The sequence below is a fragment of the Anoplolepis gracilipes genome, chromosome 1 (assembly GCF_047496725.1).
Source record: "Anoplolepis gracilipes chromosome 1, ASM4749672v1, whole genome shotgun sequence".
Classification (NCBI taxonomy): domain Eukaryota; kingdom Metazoa; phylum Arthropoda; class Insecta; order Hymenoptera; family Formicidae; genus Anoplolepis; species Anoplolepis gracilipes.
This window is the reverse complement of record NC_132970.1, coordinates 14,734,401-14,749,867: the sequence shown is the minus strand read 5'-3', so window position 1 is coordinate 14,749,867 and position 15,467 is coordinate 14,734,401. Positions and strand designations below refer to the sequence as shown.

Genomic DNA, 15,467 nt, shown 5'->3' with positions numbered 1-15,467 from the left:
CAGATCAACGTCTCATACAGATACGTTAGAAACGTGATTTGTGCATCTTTACAATGAAATGAAGTGAATATGTACATACGAGAGCGCGTACTTTTTGAAGTTCTGACAGAAAACGTATTCTTGCTCATATAGACTGCTCGCTTTTCTTTCTGTTAAACATGCAAATTATCGGGTCACGGTTAAAAATATATCAAATAGCAGATAATTTTATTGTGTCCTACAATTCGTTAAAATTTTTTGAGTTAAATAGATGGTTAGTTTTTCTAAATTGAAAGATTGATTTATTATATCAACATGAAAAAAAAAATTAATTTTTCTATTAATTAATTAACGTTTTCAAATTTATTTTAATCATAGATGCAATTAAACTGAGAAAAGGCGTTATGATTGTGCAAACAGCTGCAAAACGATTTATACTATAGAACGGAATCACATCTGGATAATTATAGATCGTTCGATAGAAAAATTATGAAAGTGTCTGAGTTTATTCACGACACTTCGCTTTTGCTACACTTATCCGAATAATCCTAACCCGATGATATATATCCTACTGCATTCAATTGCAAGTGTATAATTCTTTAATTAGCTTGCTATATGCATAGCCGTACATGTGCCACATAACTTCTTGTACATCCATAAAATGTTTTACATCAAAGACTTTCGCATAACTTCACTCGTTAAATATACCTTAATTTGAATTAAGACACATTAAATTACATTATCTTTAATTTTAACTAAACTCTTTCTTAAGTATTTTTATAATTATAAGAATTTCATAATTTTAGTTCAATAAAATTTGAAAAATTTGATTTCTTTGATATCACTTTTTGTTATAAAATTATATGTAATATTTTTAGTTACAAATTTTTAACATAACTTATATTATAAAGAATGTAACAGATTATTGGAAGCCAAACGTAGAGGTTTTTTTTTCTTTTTTTTTTTGCATATTGTAAAATAAACGAAACCCATTAACTTATTACTACTTTTGATTTTATGAATTTTCTTGATTTTTAAATTATTATTAAATGATCAGTATATTCAGACTATTAAATTTACATAACAAATTATTTCTACGACACATTATGTTCATAGTTAAATTTTAAACCAGTTTCATTTCAATTTGAAATCAATCACTTTCAAGGTATAAAGAATATTACTTTCTAAAAATTAATATCACCTTCCGTAAAACGATTCAATTTACATTCATTTAATAGAAAGTGTCAAATGTATCAAATACTGCCGAGAGTTGCATCAGTGATGCAAAATTGCATAAAGTGTTTCATTTGCGGAAAAAAAATACGACGCCTATGCAATCTATAAAAACCATAAAAGATAAAATATTATGCATAATTTACACAACAAAAACTCAATTTACTTTCAACAAATTAACATTTACTTATATTTTGTATAACGAGTATATATGAGTATATATGTATGGTGTCTGAAGAAATAATAGTGTTTTCCGTGTTATTAATTGTATTGAGGAACTTTATATTCTATCTGTAATTTGCACATGACTATGTACACTATAAGAAACAGATTATCTATTATCATCAATTCTCCAGATAAATAGAGAATTGATCTAGATGCATTTAAACTTATTACTGTAGTTGAATAAAAAATATCGATAGTAACATCTAACTCGCCGTAAAAAATAAAACTACCTTTTCATGTAGTTTTCTTATATCTGTTTTAAACATTACGTATATTTTAGCTCTTTTTGTGTCGTCTGTTAAGCATTGCATCATTGCTGACATATTATGTACAATATAATGCACTGACACTATATAAGAATAGTTACTAAATGCATTCAGTGACTTGTCGGTGTTTTTATCGAGATAAAGAGCTATTATGGTGATAAATATCAGACCGCCAAAAAGTAACAATTTTAAAAATGCTGCATCAAAATTTACAATTAGAATTACACCTAAATTATCGAAAAGTTAAACAATAGAGCATCAGACAAAATATATTTCAGTCTAAATATCGTTAAAAGCACAATTATGGACTTTAATAATAATAATAATCTACATCTACAACGATAATTACTATAATTTGTTATTATAACTTAAAAATATTAAAGCTATAGTTGCAATATACACATTATTATTATTATTATATAATTGAATCAATTTTTATAATTTTGTGCTCAAAATGTTAAAACATAGTTTTGTAAAAATATTTTTATTCGAGAATATATTTATATTACAATTTATATAACAAATAATTTTATATTATGAAAATAATAAGCTAAATAAGAAAAAAATTAATATTTTGATAAAAATCTTAAAGTAAAAGTAAAAATGTTAGACAATTTATATCAAAGAATGAGAATATATAAATAGTTATAAGTAAGTAATAATATTAAAAATGTAATTGATAAACGTTAAAATTTATAAAACATTTTTTTATATTAATATTATAATTAGTGATTAATTATTGTATTAACATTTAAAATATTATTATAAATTAACACTAATTAAAGAAATTATATAATAATATTAAGAATAATATTAACAAAATATTATGCTTAATAATATTAAAATCTATTATTGTTATATATATTATTAAACATTATCATTACATAAATAATTATTAATAAAATTTAAGCTTACATAAATATCTATATATTCTATATATTTGTATATCTAGAAATATCTATTGTGTGAATATACAATTTAAAATTATTCGTTTAGAATATATATAATTAGAAAATTTTTAGAATTATTTATTAGAATATATATCATTAGAAAACTTATTTGCTGCAATTGTGATCATTCATACTTAACTGCCTTTAAATCCCAAAAATTCTGATCTGTGTTTCTATCTCTCTGATTTGAGACAAGCGTAATTGTATTTTCTGATCAACATAGGACGTCCATTTTTGGTAAAAGTTTGGAACAATTTCTTTCGCAAATACCTAAAACAGTGCAATAATTTTGTCTTATGTTAAAGGTCTAAAATAATTATATATAACAATACTACTTATATGACATACATAAAAATATAAATCAATTTACTAATGAAAACTTAATATAAAAATAAGTCTAATTTTTAAATTTATTATATTTACCGAGTCAAAAAGATTTATGTTATCCTTGCATAAATGGTCAACATTATTTTTGATCATTATTATGCATGCTTCAGCCAGAAGGATAGGTTTTAAGGTGGTGGTGATCTACGTAAAAAATTATTTTGGTGTACATATATAATATATATATATATATATATATATATATATATATATATATATATATATACAAATATAGATATGAATAAGTTTAATAACAAAATTCTCATAATTGAATTTATAACATTTACCTCGTGTAATTGCTTTTCAGAATATATATTGTTAACAATAATAATAAATATTGACATTATACTGACATCACTGTAAGAACAAAAAAAATATATCATTTTTATTCGTAACGTAATTATAAAAAACATACGTTTTTCCAAAAAAAAATTTGTTTTAGTTATTCTACCTAGGTTTTGATTTATTAATATTTGTTAGTATTTTCGAAAGCATATTATGTTTTGCATGGTTTGCAATAATAAAGAGAAAACTATTAATATAACTTTTGATATGTATTTGATTATATGTTTTATTATGTTCGAGCCTTATTAATTCTAAATATTCATCCTCCCAATATTTATCCATGATTTCATTTGAAGTACAAGCTAAAAATTCTGCAACTCTATTATAAGGTTCTACAAAATGTCCTTCCAAATTATTTTTCACCATACTCCAAAATTGTAAGCTTGCTGTCATCAAACCTTTACAGAATGTCCATTGTTTCCACCATGGCAAAAGGCTATAATATCCGAAAAAAATCTTGACATAAACATATTTAACTGTATAATATTGTATTTTGATCTAAACATATTAAACATTGCGTTGATTATACAAAAATGTGCAAAAAGTAATATTTGGAGAAAATACTTGTTTGTTTCCTGCTTTGTAATATATTTCATTAATTTAATATTTGCTGTTTCCCGACATTGAACGTCATTGAGAACACATGCCCATTTAATAGCTTCTTGCCTTAGACACTTAGTAAGATCATTTTCCTTAGAATACTCTTCCTCAGAATACTTTATTTCCCAAAGTAGATTGCTCAACTCTTCTTTTATTTTGTCCTAAAATTGTACAATATAAATATATTCTTATGTATATATAATATACATTTATTATTACTTATAAAATTTTTATATACATATATTATGATGCATACATCAATATATAGATTAAACTTTAATTTATTAAACAATATATGATACGCGTATACAAAGTTACCGATCCTCACATATTATTTGCAGAAGTTTTTATATTGCTTAATTTTATATATATGTATATATATATATATGTGTGTGTGTGTGTGTGTGTGTGTGTGTGTGTGTGTGTGTGTGTGTGTGTGTGTGTGTGTGTGTGTGTGTGTGTGTGTGTGTGTGTGTGTGTGTGTGTGTGTGTGTGTGTGTGTGTGTGTGTGTGTGTGTGTGTGTGTGTGTGTGTGTGTGTGTGTGTGTGTGTATAATAATATATTTTTTTCATAATATACATATTTCATGATATTATGTTCTTATTTATGACATATACATATATGTATTTGATGTATATATTTTTAATGCGTATATTTTTATGTTAGTTTACAGAGTTTTATATTTACTTTTCGTACCACATTAATTTTATGAAATATCAGTTTATAGTCAGGTTAATACGAGGATCTATTACGGAAGATTATTTAAAATAATTTCTTATTAATTATGAAAACATAATATAATTATAAAAATATGTTTTAAATTTATAAAAGTTTTTGGGTCGCAGAATATATTAAAAATTGAAATAATGGATATGTTTGTAAAAAAAGCTTTATTATTAAAAAGTGAAAAAGAATATTGTAGCTCTTCAAATTTTGAAAAACATTAGGTACGTATTAGGTTCAACTAAAATATATTTTATAGACTAATTGTTCCATACAAGTTTTTATTTATGTTTTAATTGAACGTGCTACATAACTTTGAATTTAATATTTATTAGAAGATCACTAAATAATGAAACATATTTGTATTTGTATGTGTTATGTATTTTTAAATAAAATATGACATTAAATAATCTAAAAACTCTTCTATATTATAATAATTAAATCTATTACCTTGACATTTTGAACTCTTTTATCTTGAAATGGAAAGATTTTCGACATGTATTCCAAAGCTTTGATCATAGGATACCACGCTATATAATTTGTTTCACGTGTAAGGTAACGCGACAAATTCCAGAATATGGATGAATTGAGTTGGCGTGTTATCATAAAATGGAATGCGTCATCGATGATTTTAGCACGATTGAGAACATGTACTTTCGTATATTCTGCAGAGTTCAAATATTCTGCAATTGTCTGCCAGTTTATATCATCATAATTAACGCGATAGTAACCTGCAGTAAATAATTTTTATATATTATTAAATTCTCATTTAACTGGAAATTTATTAAACAACATTTATGACAATCTGCAAATATTTTAAATATTGGAGTAATTTTCTAATTATAAAAAAAGAAAGACAAATTATAGTACCAATTAAGGAAAACATTATTTTAGTGTAATATTTGTGTGTAGAATTAAGCTATATAAAGAATTATGAATAAATTTAAATTGATTTTATCTTAAATAATAAACAAATTCATAATTGAATTTGTTACACGTTTATCGATAATAAAAAGCAGAGAATATTTCATACAATATTTTCTCAAATATTACGTAATGTTATTATATATTTATATAATATTTAAGTATTTTTTTTTATAATGTGTATTTTATATAATTCTTATTCAAAAGGCTTTATATATAATAGTAGGTAATGTAAGTAGAACGACCAAACTAGCCAATAATATCTTTATTTAATATTAATAAATTTATTAGGTGTTTTGATTGATTTACTGCGTTTACCGTCTTGGTTCAATTTATAATTAATTTGTTATTCATTGTAGTTAAACTTGAAAAGGACCACAACCAAATGGTCGAAACGTCGTCTTAATATTAAATAAAGATATTATTGGCTAGTTTGGTCGTTCTACTTACATTACCTACTATTAATTGATTACTAGCAATTTGAATTTAATAATTTGAAATTTATATATAATATTACAACGATTTAAAACTTTAGTTCTGTAATAATATGATAAATTTACTAATGAATATTTACCAGCTTGTTGTAAATTGAACATCACCCAACCATCATCTTTCACAAAAATTTGTTTAATCGGTTTTGTCGATGATATAAGTATAAATCTATCATCCTCGAACGGAAACTTAAGATTTTCAAAATTTAAGTCATTCTGCGTAGTATAAGTCACAGGTAGCAAAAAATCATTGTATTTAAGTATATCGTAATTTTTTATTGTTATATTCACACTATTTTCAAAATAATCTCGTGCTACATTCAACACAGGATAATTCGTAGAATTTGTAAAACCATCGAATATCCTTCTTAAAGAGAAGGTGTCTTTTCTAACAAACTCGGGATATGATATAAAGTAATCAAATAAAGTAATTTGCATAACAGTCCAGAAATCATCGGGATCCATCGAATTAAGCATACTGTAATTGTAAAAACTGTATTTGAAAAAATTTTAGATTAGGGGACCCAGCTTCGATTACGTTGACCTTGACAATATTATGTTGTCAATGTCACTGTCCTGAATAACGTTCAAAAAATTTTAGCAGTCACTTGTGGTTTCTTAAAAAATTATAACTAAAAAAATTTCATTTATCACACGTAATTTTTGCACATTATGTAAAAAATTATATAACCAAATCTTACTAATTCATTTCCTATTTGATTCTTGACAACATATATACATAATCAATGTATACAATATATAAATATTTTATATGAATTTTCAACTTCCGAACATCACGAATATGTTAACCAAAATATAATTATCATTTTTAATATAGAATTAATATGTAGAAGTATATGCGTTTAAATAAATACACATGTTATAAATATTATAAATGTAATTTAATGAAAGTCTTTTCTTTATACAATAAGTTTTCAATAAACAACGAACGACGACTAAAATCTCTTTAAAGCATTATTTAGGGTAGTGAACTTATTGTCAACATACGTGAAGGAAATACATATGTAATGTAAAGATTAATATATTACCTCTACTTCTAGTATTACCTAATTTATATATGTTGAACTTACATAATTGCGATATTTAATATGCTGATTTTATAACACATAAGTAAATAATACATTAAAATTATATATGCATATGTGCATATATAATACTTACTGATTATTTATATACCGGTAGATACTTTTCCCAAACACTTCATCAGTAATTAGACACTGTACAGTGCGCAATATTAAGGGTGCTAAAATTTACATAATACAATGTGATTTACATATCTATAACTCTTTCAGAAACCGGATTAATCAATTACATTATTTGTAAATTTTTTAACTGTTAATAATTTTGTTTTGCATTTTTTCTTTCACACACACACAAACTAGAAGTAATGATTAATTTAGTGTTGGAGACTTACGACATATATTATGATATAAAAGTTTTTTAGAATATATTCTATTATGTCCGTAAAAGGAAGGGGGCTTTGATTGCCAACATTCCCAATTGCTTATGCGTATTATTGCGTACATGAAGAAAAAATAAAAAAACAAAAATAAGATTGCACATGTGACATAATTGTGCACGATCACATTGAACAAATACATATGAAATAATATCATGTGTGCAATGTGTATGTATTATGTGCGATAATGTGACGTAATCAATGGTACATTTGTATTTTTTATTCTTACATGTGCACACTAATGTGTGTAGGCTATCGGGAGTGTAGGCAATTACAATCCTCTCCCAGAAATTTTATTTGATTTAAAAAAATTAGATTTTTAGCTATAATATATTGTCATTACAATATTTTATATTATGTCATAGCAAAATTAATATATTATTAAACTGGAAATATATTTATTTATTATTAATGTTCGATAGTATCTTATAATATGTGTGTTTCAAAATTTATAAGCAATTATTTAATTATATTTATTAAGTTTACCTTTATAACGAGAAAAAGAAGAAAGTGCGTTAATTTCGAACGGATTGATTTCTGTTAGAAATGATTGATGAAAAGAATAATCGTCCAAACGAAAAGACTCATATTGAAACTGAACTACAAATAAATCCATCATTTCGGAATTTACGTAATTCTAAAGAAAAAAGTTGTCATATAATGAAGTGAATATTTAATCAAATAAAATATTCATATTAACAGTATGCACTAATCGCAGTTATTGAACATAACATTGTTTTTATTAATATTAAAAAATATAATAAAAATTTTTTATAAAATAATACGTAATGTTTGAAACAGCCATGTCATTGAAACTATTTAAAATAATATTGAGATCTAATGTAACACATAAATGTATGTATTTTTTGCCTACATTTTTCTCTACATTCTAGATTTTAAAGTGATTTCAGACGATCAGCATACAATTTAGCCTTAACAGATATGAAAAGAATGTATATATAGCTTAACTAGTTTTTCTTTATGACATGTTAACGTAGTGACGTAATTTATAGATATTTTAAAAACTTTTAAGTTTTTGTTACTTGTTTATGATCTTAAGTATTTTATCTATTAGTATATATAAAATAATAATAAAAGTATAATATAAAAATATACATTAAAAATATCATTAAAAATATATAAAAAATTTACCTCCATAAAGTTGACAGCATACATTCCAAAAAACGTAGTAAGACCATTAATTAACCACAAGTAAGATGAATAAAATGGATTGATTAAATTATAGAACCATTGATGTATCGTTTCACGCGCTATCAATAGCTCGACTTCTATTTTATGCGCAACAGAATGTAGATTTTCATCGTAAATAATATCTATTTCTCTAAAAAAAAAAAAAAAAAAACATAGAAATTAAATTTGTAAGTATTTGGTACTAATGCTAAACTTGGACAAATAATTTTAATATATTTTTTATTTAAAATTAGAAATTTTTTTTAAACGCATATCCGATACGACATAATCATAGTTGTTTTGTATACGGATTATATAAAAATAATAATTTGTAAGATTCTTGAATAAAACTAATAACTAATAAGGAGAAAGACAATATTAGCGCAATGCGTAAGAATGTAAATAAGAACATAGATTTTTTTAAATAAAGAAACACATTTATTTGACAGTTTCTATCTTTAATCCATCTTGGGATTATCTTCGGCAACGTCAGAATAATATAATAATACGATCTGCTGGTTCATTTGCCTTTCTCCTTGACGTTATTAGATTAGATAAAAACAGTGACGTGTGTGTACATTGTTACATACATGTTATCTATTAAAACTAATAATTAACTATAATAATTATAAATAACTTATAATTAATCATAAAAATATATGTAATTTTACATTTTAAAGTTATATTTTAACATATGTATTTTATGCGTTATATTTTTACATATGTATTTCTAATTTTGATTCTTACAAAAATTGTAATAATATCAATTAGTTATATATTAAATTTAAACAATTTTTGTCTTACCTATTTAACACGAGTCCCCAACTCTGGTTGTTGTATGGCAAACCGTAAATTGCAACAAATTGCACTGTTGAAATGTTCAACTTTTTCCATTTCCATTCAAATAGTGTCATTGTTTTGTTTGCAACCATTAGAGCAAATTTCATTTCCTGCTGCAATTCGGGTCTATGCCATACAATGATTTTATCTGTCTTATATTTATCATAAACCAATGTTCCTGACGAGATCACAACTGTCACGAGATAAGTGGGCATTTCAGGAGTGATTTTAAAGAATGTCCACTTCATATGTGGTTTTCTTATTCTTTTTTCTTTTGGCATATTTGAAAAAACACTGTAATTATAATGATGTTTTATGGAAATGTTGAAAGTAGTTTTTATTGTCGATTCGTCCCAGCATGGAAACAATCGTCGAGCTCCAATCGCCTGAAAATGTTCTCCGCTCGACCACCTACGAAATAATATTGATTTAAATAATAATAAATTTTTAATTATCAATAGTATTAAATCATCCTTAATATAACAGGTAGGATTTAATAATAAGAGTTGTGTCATAATTCACATCTATCAATTACATAGTATTATTTTTTGATGAAAAATAAATCACAAAGTTGTATACTTTTTACAACTTTAGACGTAAAAGGAAGTAAAATTTATTTAATCAGTGCCGCGCAACTGACACTGTTCATAGTTACATACTTTTAGGTGTCAGCAGTAAATGTATATATACATATATATATGTTTAAAAAAACAATGTTTTAGATTCTATAGGACACTGTGCATAGTTACATACTTTTAGGTGTCATCAGTAAACGTATATATACATATATATATGTTTAAAAAAAACAATGATTTAGATCTTATTGGATATTATATATTAAGTTTTTTTGTATTTAGTATTGTATTATACCTGATGTTTATTGTATGATGCGAATGATCGTTGATAGAAAAAGATTATAAAATCATATTTTAAGACACAAATTGTAACAATAAGACTTTTGAAAACTTTGCATTAAAAAATAACGATTAAGTAAATCGTATTACATGATTTGTGTAACGAATTGATTCTTTTTACATTTGCATGTGTGCGTGTGCACGCGTGTGTGCATGCGTGCGTGTGTGTGCTCGTGTGCGTGTGCCGCTTGCCTGCGTGCGCGCGCGCATGTACATATGCGTATGAAAATACTGAGATACTCTATAATTTATTTCATGTACGTACGTCACAAAAGGAAATATAAATTGTTACATTATCTAAATTATTCAATTTTCAGATAGCAAAAATAATCTTTTGCCGTCTAAATGACGACTTTTGCTATCTGATAATATATATTTTTGTTTACATATTTCATATGTATTTAATAATAAATAAGATTGACTATTAGTGTACTCAAAAATTGTTTAAGAATCTGCGATGATATATACATAGTTATAAGTGACATATTATAAAGTTAATATTAAAAATGAGATAGTAATAAGCAAAAAATGGTGAGATATGACAAAAACTCATATACAATGTACTCTCAACCTATTAACATTTACTCACGTTAAAATTCCTGAGCTGTTTGTGTGTACGGATTCCAAAGAAATAAGAATGTTTTCCGTGTAATTCATTGCATTGAGATAATGCAAACGCAGTGTGTAATTTCCACGTGATAATTCCTTGTTTAAATCAAGAACACAAATTTCCGTTACAGGATCACAATCAAGATTCACCCCAAGATATTCTTGAGTAAGCAGAGTTTTTGAGATCAATTTTACAAATAAATACACTATTGATCTTGATGAATTGAAACTTATTTTAAAAGTTGGATGGAAAATAGCGATATCCACATGCAAATCGCCATGAAGGACGAAGCTGCTGTTTGTTAGAAGTAAATCTATCTGTATTTTATACTTTTTATATGTCTTATCCAAGTTTATATAATTTTTAGAGTATAATCTCAGTTTGACACTGTAATTCGCCGGCACTATATAAGAATAGTTATTAAAATGAATCGCTGACTTGTCCGTATTTTCATCAACAGAGAGAGATATTGCAGTAATAATAAATATGAGCTCGCCATAAAATAATAGTTTTAAAAATGCCATATCAATTTTTAAGTATCTGTAACAATTGTCTCTGTTGAACAAAAAGACATATATAAAATAAAATTTAAACAATAAATTTTACCTTAAACAAATCAATAAACTATTAATTTTTTTAAAATTAGTTTTTCGAATAATTAGATATTTACATTGTGATGAATATCTGTGTAACAGACCATTCTATGTTTATCAACATGTTATTTTCAAGACTTGTTGTTTTTAAATTATGACTTTAGCTAATCAGCAAGGAATAAGCAACCAACGGAATTTTTTTCAATTTTTTTAATATGTCTTTTTAAATATGTATGCTTTATATTATGTATCACGCACAATTTTTAAACAAAGAGGGCAAACAAACATTTATTATTTGTTTGAATATTTACATTGTGATGAATATCTGTGTAACAGACCATTCTATGTTTATCAACATGTTATTTTTAAGATTTGTTGTTTTTAGATAATTATGACTTTAGCTAACTAGCAAAGAATAAGCAACCAACGGAATTTTTTTCAATATTTTTAGTATGTGTTTTCAAATATGTATGCTTTATATTATGTATCACGCACAATTTTTAAACAAAGAGAGCAAATAAACATTTATTATTTATTTATTACTTGTTTGAATAAATATGTGTATCAAATATGTAATCGACTTTGAAGTAATCTTGCAAATTATTGATTACATGTTATTACAAAAAATATTTAGAATAATATAAACGCGTGCACAGTAATAAACATGGTCATTTCTAACATTGTATTACCAAATTTTTTATTATCTATTTAAAAATAATGTGGATTAAATATAAATTTATATATTAAAAAAAGTTGTGTCAATGTTTATTCTTTAATTTTTGAAGTCAAAGACATTTTATAACAATATTATACTTATGTTAGTAAGATTAATGTTGTTGGTACATGCACAGTGTATGTACATAAAATTTATAAAGAAAAATATATCGTTTTATTGAAGAAAAATAAAAAAAACGAAAAAGAAAAGAAACTAATAAAATATTAACAATTTCGAAAATAAAAATTAAAAAAAACTTAAGATATGCTGTTACTTTAGTATTATTTAAATTGTGTTTTGTATATCTTTTATATATTTTTAAAGAGAGAAATAATACTTTGAGAGATGGGTAATATTTTGTTTCTAGTGACTCACCCTGTATAATAAAAATGCTTTGCTAATTATAATACAATTCCTTTACTTATAAGAATTAATTATAGTTAACACTTCACTACTGTTCATGTACTACTGACATTAAACCGATAATCAACTGTTATATTTATACTATAGTAAGCTTCCTGTTTTAAAAAGTAAATAAACCAATGTCAAGGCAACACATTATATCAATACATAAATACGTAAAGTTGTCAAGTACTACTAAATTTAGTTTCAAAATAATATTTATGTCCATATTTTTAGAATTGTCTATGTTACTATTTAAATATTTGTGTATTATATATTTTATTAATTTTTATATTTTGTTAAAAGCGTTTCAAAGCTTGAAGTTTCTAGTTTTAGAATCTTTAAATAAATTTCAATTCTTTCTATTCGTTATGAAATTACATTGCAACAAAACGACGTCCGTCGAGGATTTTCTCAGATGTGAAATCTTCTCCTTTCCAGAATGTCCGCACTTTCTAAAGCGTCCATAATTTGTGCATTTATTAAAATCTGTTCTAAATTTATTTTTGCAAAATATTCACTACTAATTATAAAACATACACATCTCTCTCTAAACGTCTAGTATGAACCATTCATGGTATCGTACACGAAAAATTGCGTACACGCATTTGTGACTGTCAAAAATACTGTTCTAAGAATTTTATATTGCGATTATTCGCAATATAAAACTTGTCATTTATATGTATGCAATTATTTCGAGAATGGGACCCTTGTAATATCAAACTGTAGAACTGTATATACGTCGCATATGTTCTTATATAGGATTCATACTGCATCCAATGTTTGATATAGGATGTTTAATATCCAATAAAAAAATTTGTTTTATAGGAAGAATAATACTGTCGTTGATTAAAATTAATTTTCTATTGGATATCAAAATATTACAATGTGAATTTTCTATTATATCTAATAGTATTTTTGAGCAAAGCAATTTTAATTAATCAGAAAAAAAATCTTGTACTTTAAAACTAAAATAGCGTCAAGAGTGTACTTTTTATCAAATATATTAATCAGATTCAACCCATTTTCGGTCAAACATATATGATTATGACAAAGGTTTAATCGTTCTCAGAGTGATCAAATCTGTTTCATTCGAAAACGCTATAATATAAAACTGATTTACTTACAATCGTGACCCAACTTGTCAGATTAGATTAATTAGATTGTTTTAAAACTACGAAATTACACTGTTACACCGTGTAAAATTCTTGTTGGAACAGTTGAATTAATTTCTGAGATTACTACTAGAATACATTACAGTTTTCACGTTTATTATTAATATAATTAATATTATAAGTATTGCTGTTGTAGCCTTGAATATTTATACATATTTTTTCGATAAAATAAAGAAAAAAGATTTTTTTTAAATGTATAAATACATTCATCATTGCAATAAATATCAAAACATATGGAAAAATTGTGACTTTTAATATGTATAATCTAAATTTATAAAATTAAGTTTATTTGAAATATATTTGTAGTAAATATTATTACAATGTTTGATATTGGAAGATTTACACACTTGTACTTAACTTTTTACTGTGTGAAGCAGTGTAACACTGTATCATTGTTGGAACATTTCGTGTTGGACATAATATTACACTGTGTCATCTGTGTAAATTGTTGGAAAACACACTTAATTAGTTAATTAATTTATAGAGTAGTCAACAATAAAATTTCTAACATAATTTTCATATGTAAGAAAAATTTTGAAATTTTGTCAGTCATTTCTATAAATTAACCGGAGCTTGAAGTGACCTTCAGTGATCTTTTTGGTTAAAGTATAAAGTATAAGTATATTCAGTTTTGATTTAATTGTAAGTATAAATTGGCAGTTGCCCTCTCTCTCTCCCTCCCTCCCTCCCCCCCATCTCTCTCTCTCTCTCTCTCTCTCTCTCTCTCTCTCTCTCTCTCTCTCTCTCTCTCTCTCTCTCTCTCTCTCTCTCTCTCTCTCTCTCTCTCTCTCTCTCTCTCTCTCTCTCTCTCTCTCTCTCTCTCTCTCTCTCTCTCTCTCTCTCTCTCTCTCTCTCTCTCTCTCTCTATTCACGCATTTGTAAAAAAAAGTAACTATATAATTAATAGCTAAAAATATAGGTATAGTTTGTACATCATAGATATAGCTTTAAATAGACTAAGTATTGTAATCAAATTATTATTCTCTACAAGGCTACAAGTAAAATGCGTCGTTGTCGCATGCATATGCTATGTGCGTATCGTTTGCAAAAAGGATTGTACATACATCTACAAATAAGCTTGTAAATTCCTTCACATTTGCCTTGTAAGTTAAATTACCAGAATTTCAAAAAATATATATTAAGAAAAAAATTTAATTACTTAATAAATAAAAATTTTATGTAGAATATTTAAAAAATAGATAGCTAAATTTTAAAAATATATTCTTCTACTTACTTTATATAAAAATGAAAAAACGGAAACACTACCAGAAACGTCATATAAACAAAAATATTCCTTTTGAATTTATAAATCCGAATACAAAAATATATAGATAATATAAATTATAGATTATAGTATTATAGTGTAAATTTAAAATGATGACTTTTTGATTTTTGTGAAATAATAAATAACTGCAAATTTTAATTA

General features: G+C 24.9%; 1 protein-coding gene across 3 annotated transcripts; it reads right to left on the bottom strand.

The window, feature by feature from the left end:
• Positions 1–2,617: 2,617 nt before the first annotated feature.
• On the bottom strand, positions 2,618–12,983 carry LOC140668309 (aminopeptidase Ey-like). 3 transcript variants are annotated; one of them, XM_072897218.1, is made up of 13 exons: positions 11,827–11,970; positions 11,136–11,711; positions 9,597–10,043; positions 8,754–8,943; positions 8,088–8,238; positions 7,304–7,385; positions 6,205–6,599; positions 5,157–5,437; positions 3,947–4,143; positions 3,489–3,818; positions 3,325–3,394; positions 3,077–3,181; positions 2,618–2,923 (listed from the first exon to the last, which is right to left on the bottom strand). In XM_072897218.1, exons 1-13 carry the CDS (start codon positions 11,871–11,873, stop codon positions 2,798–2,800), a joined length of 2,997 nt encoding a protein of 998 aa, XP_072753319.1. In that variant the 5' UTR covers positions 11,874–11,970; the 3' UTR covers positions 2,618–2,797. The 3 variants fall into 3 exon arrangements, with proteins under 3 accessions (XP_072753319.1, XP_072753334.1, XP_072753327.1); XM_072897233.1 differs by lacking the exon at positions 11,827–11,970 and adding an exon at positions 12,840–12,983 and having other exon boundaries at positions 2,625–2,923; positions 11,136–11,696; XM_072897226.1 differs by lacking the exon at positions 11,827–11,970 and adding an exon at positions 12,840–12,971 and having other exon boundaries at positions 2,625–2,923.
• Positions 12,984–15,467: the final 2,484 nt, after the last annotated feature.